At 49.2% G+C, this 2,187-nt stretch overlaps 1 protein-coding gene across 1 annotated transcript in view; it reads left to right on the top strand.

Moving 5' to 3' along the window:
• DOCK7 (dedicator of cytokinesis 7) overlaps window positions 1-2,187 on the top strand; it is an 87,794-nt gene that overhangs the window by 83,269 nt on the left and 2,338 nt on the right. Inside the window, 2 exon segments of the mRNA XM_031058554.1 lie at window positions 727-894; window positions 2,174-2,187. The exon segment at window positions 2,174-2,187 is cut by the window's right edge and continues 2,338 nt beyond it. Of these exon segments, the coding sequence (XP_030914414.1) occupies window positions 727-894; window positions 2,174-2,187 (182 nt within the window).

Here is a 2,187-nt window from a genome sequence, read left to right as displayed (position 1 = left end):
AAAATCACTCCAGGCCAGAGCTCCCAGCCTGGCAGAGTCAGGAGGAACTGCTGGGCTGGCCAGGAGATGAAATTTCCTTCTGAAGTGAATTTCTCCAAGCAGAGTGGAGGGATGCTGGCACAATTCCCTGGAGAAATGTGCTGGCTGCTCTAATTTCCTTGAGTCATGCAAACTGCAGCATCTTTTGTAGCACCAAGAAATTTTAAAAAGCACCAAAATAATTGAAATGAAAAACCTGTGAGCAAATAGATCCAGTGGAAGCATAGCTTTCCCCTGTGAAATAAATGGATTTACTGATACAGTTGTTTTCCTACCCTTTATTTAAATTACATCTTCGCAAGCAGGAGAGTTCTTGATGAACATCCCAGGCTGCTATTTATTAATCTCTCCTGATTCTATCCATCTTTAAATCCTCTGGGACTGGAAGTGGCTCTGTGGAAATTAGCTTTTCATTTCTCTTCAGAGAGGATAAATGTAACTGGAGGGAGGGTAAATGACAATAAAAAAGGAGTGGTCACTCTGGAAATAGGAGATGTGACACCCTCTCCTTGCCCCCTGGACACCAGGTGGTTCAGCTGAGCCCTGATGACCAAAAGCCAAGACAAAGGGTATTCCCTGTGATCCCAGAGGGACAGAGTGGCTGTTTTTGTACCGTTGGATGAACAGACCTGCAGCAAGGGGCTGTTTCTGCGTGCCCAGCTCTCTCTCAGAGGGTTTGTGTTGCAGGTGTGAGGATGCCCTGAGGAAGAACAAGAGCCTGATCGGGCCGGACCAGAAGGAATATCAGCGGGAGCTGGAGCGCAACTACCACCGGCTCAAGGAGGCCCTGCAGCCCCTGATCAACAGGAAGATCCCACAGCTCTACAAGGCAGTGCTGCCTGTCACGTGCCACAGGTGCATATTTGGGGTTCCTCTCGGGGCACAGGGTGTGAAACTGAGGGCTCTCTCCTGTGCCATCCGTTTGTTTTCGGTCCTGGCTCTCCTGGCTGAGCCCATCCCTGTTCTCTTCTGTCCCTCCTGAGAGCACATTCCCTTCCCAGCAGCTGTGGTAGGTGGTGTTTGCAATGTTCCTTTTGTTCCTCAGCTAGGACAGTCAGTTTTTTGTTTGTTTCCATCCTGCATCCCATTCCTTTTAGATGCAAAACCACCCTCAGCATGGCAGGACTTTATTCCCGATGAAAATGGGATCAGGCGTTCCAGGGGGGGAAATTGTTGGTGCTGGAAGACCAGGAAGCTGGAGATTGGGTTTGTGTGAGACAGGACATAAAAATCCCAGTGGGAATCACAGGATCACAGAAGGGTTTGGGTTGGAAAGGTCTTAAACACCATCCAGTCCCACCCCTGCCAAAGCAGGCTGCTCCAACCTGGTCTGGAACAATTCCAGCTTTGGGGTGACCAAAACCTCCATGTGCAGCTCATGGATGCGCAGGGGATTTGGGGTACAGCCACTTTCCAGCCAGGCTGTGGCTCCCAGAACAGGGCCAGGAGTGGTTCCCAGCAGCAATCTGTGAGCCCTGTGGAGTTCCCTGGCAGCAGGGCAAGGCTGGATGTTCCTGGAGCTGAACTCAGGGGGTTTCTGGCTGGGAGTGCTGCAGGAAGGTCCCTTCCCTCCCTGCCCAGCTTTGGGATGCTGCAGCTCTCCCCAGCTCTGTGTCCCAGCTGTTGCCTGGCAAATTTTCCTGGCTGGCATGGTGGGAATACCAGAGCTTCCCTCCCAGCCAGGCACCCTGCAAATGCTTTTGGTGTGGTAATTATTATCTGATCAGATAACCAGCCTAATACAGGTATGACATAAAATACCCTGAAAATCATAGAATATCCTGAGTTGGAAGGATCCCGCAAGGATCACTGAGTCCAACTCCAAGTATTCCTGGCAAATTCCACTTTAGGGATGTGTTTGAAAGATTTAAATAAGGTTTCAGTTGTGCAGGTGTTTGTGCTGCTTCTGTGTGTACACAGGAATTAAACTTTCTGTCAGTGCTCTGGATCATCCCAGATACAAACCCAAACCCAATTCCTTGGAAAAGCAACGAGTTTTAATGCCAGTGGATTTAATTTTTGTTGTAACCAGCTCTAGGAAATACTGGAAATCAATTCAGAGTCATTCATCTGGTGAGGCTTCTTATTTCACCATGGAAAATCTGAGCTCATCATTGTATTTTCTCTCCCTCAGAGACTCCTTCAGCA

This window comes from Geospiza fortis, unplaced genomic scaffold, assembly GCF_000277835.1.
Source record: "Geospiza fortis unplaced genomic scaffold, GeoFor_1.0 scaffold396, whole genome shotgun sequence".
Lineage (NCBI taxonomy): Eukaryota > Metazoa > Chordata > Aves > Passeriformes > Thraupidae > Geospiza > Geospiza fortis.
Note: the sequence above shows the minus strand (reverse complement) of the source record. Positions and strands in the feature narration are given on the sequence as shown.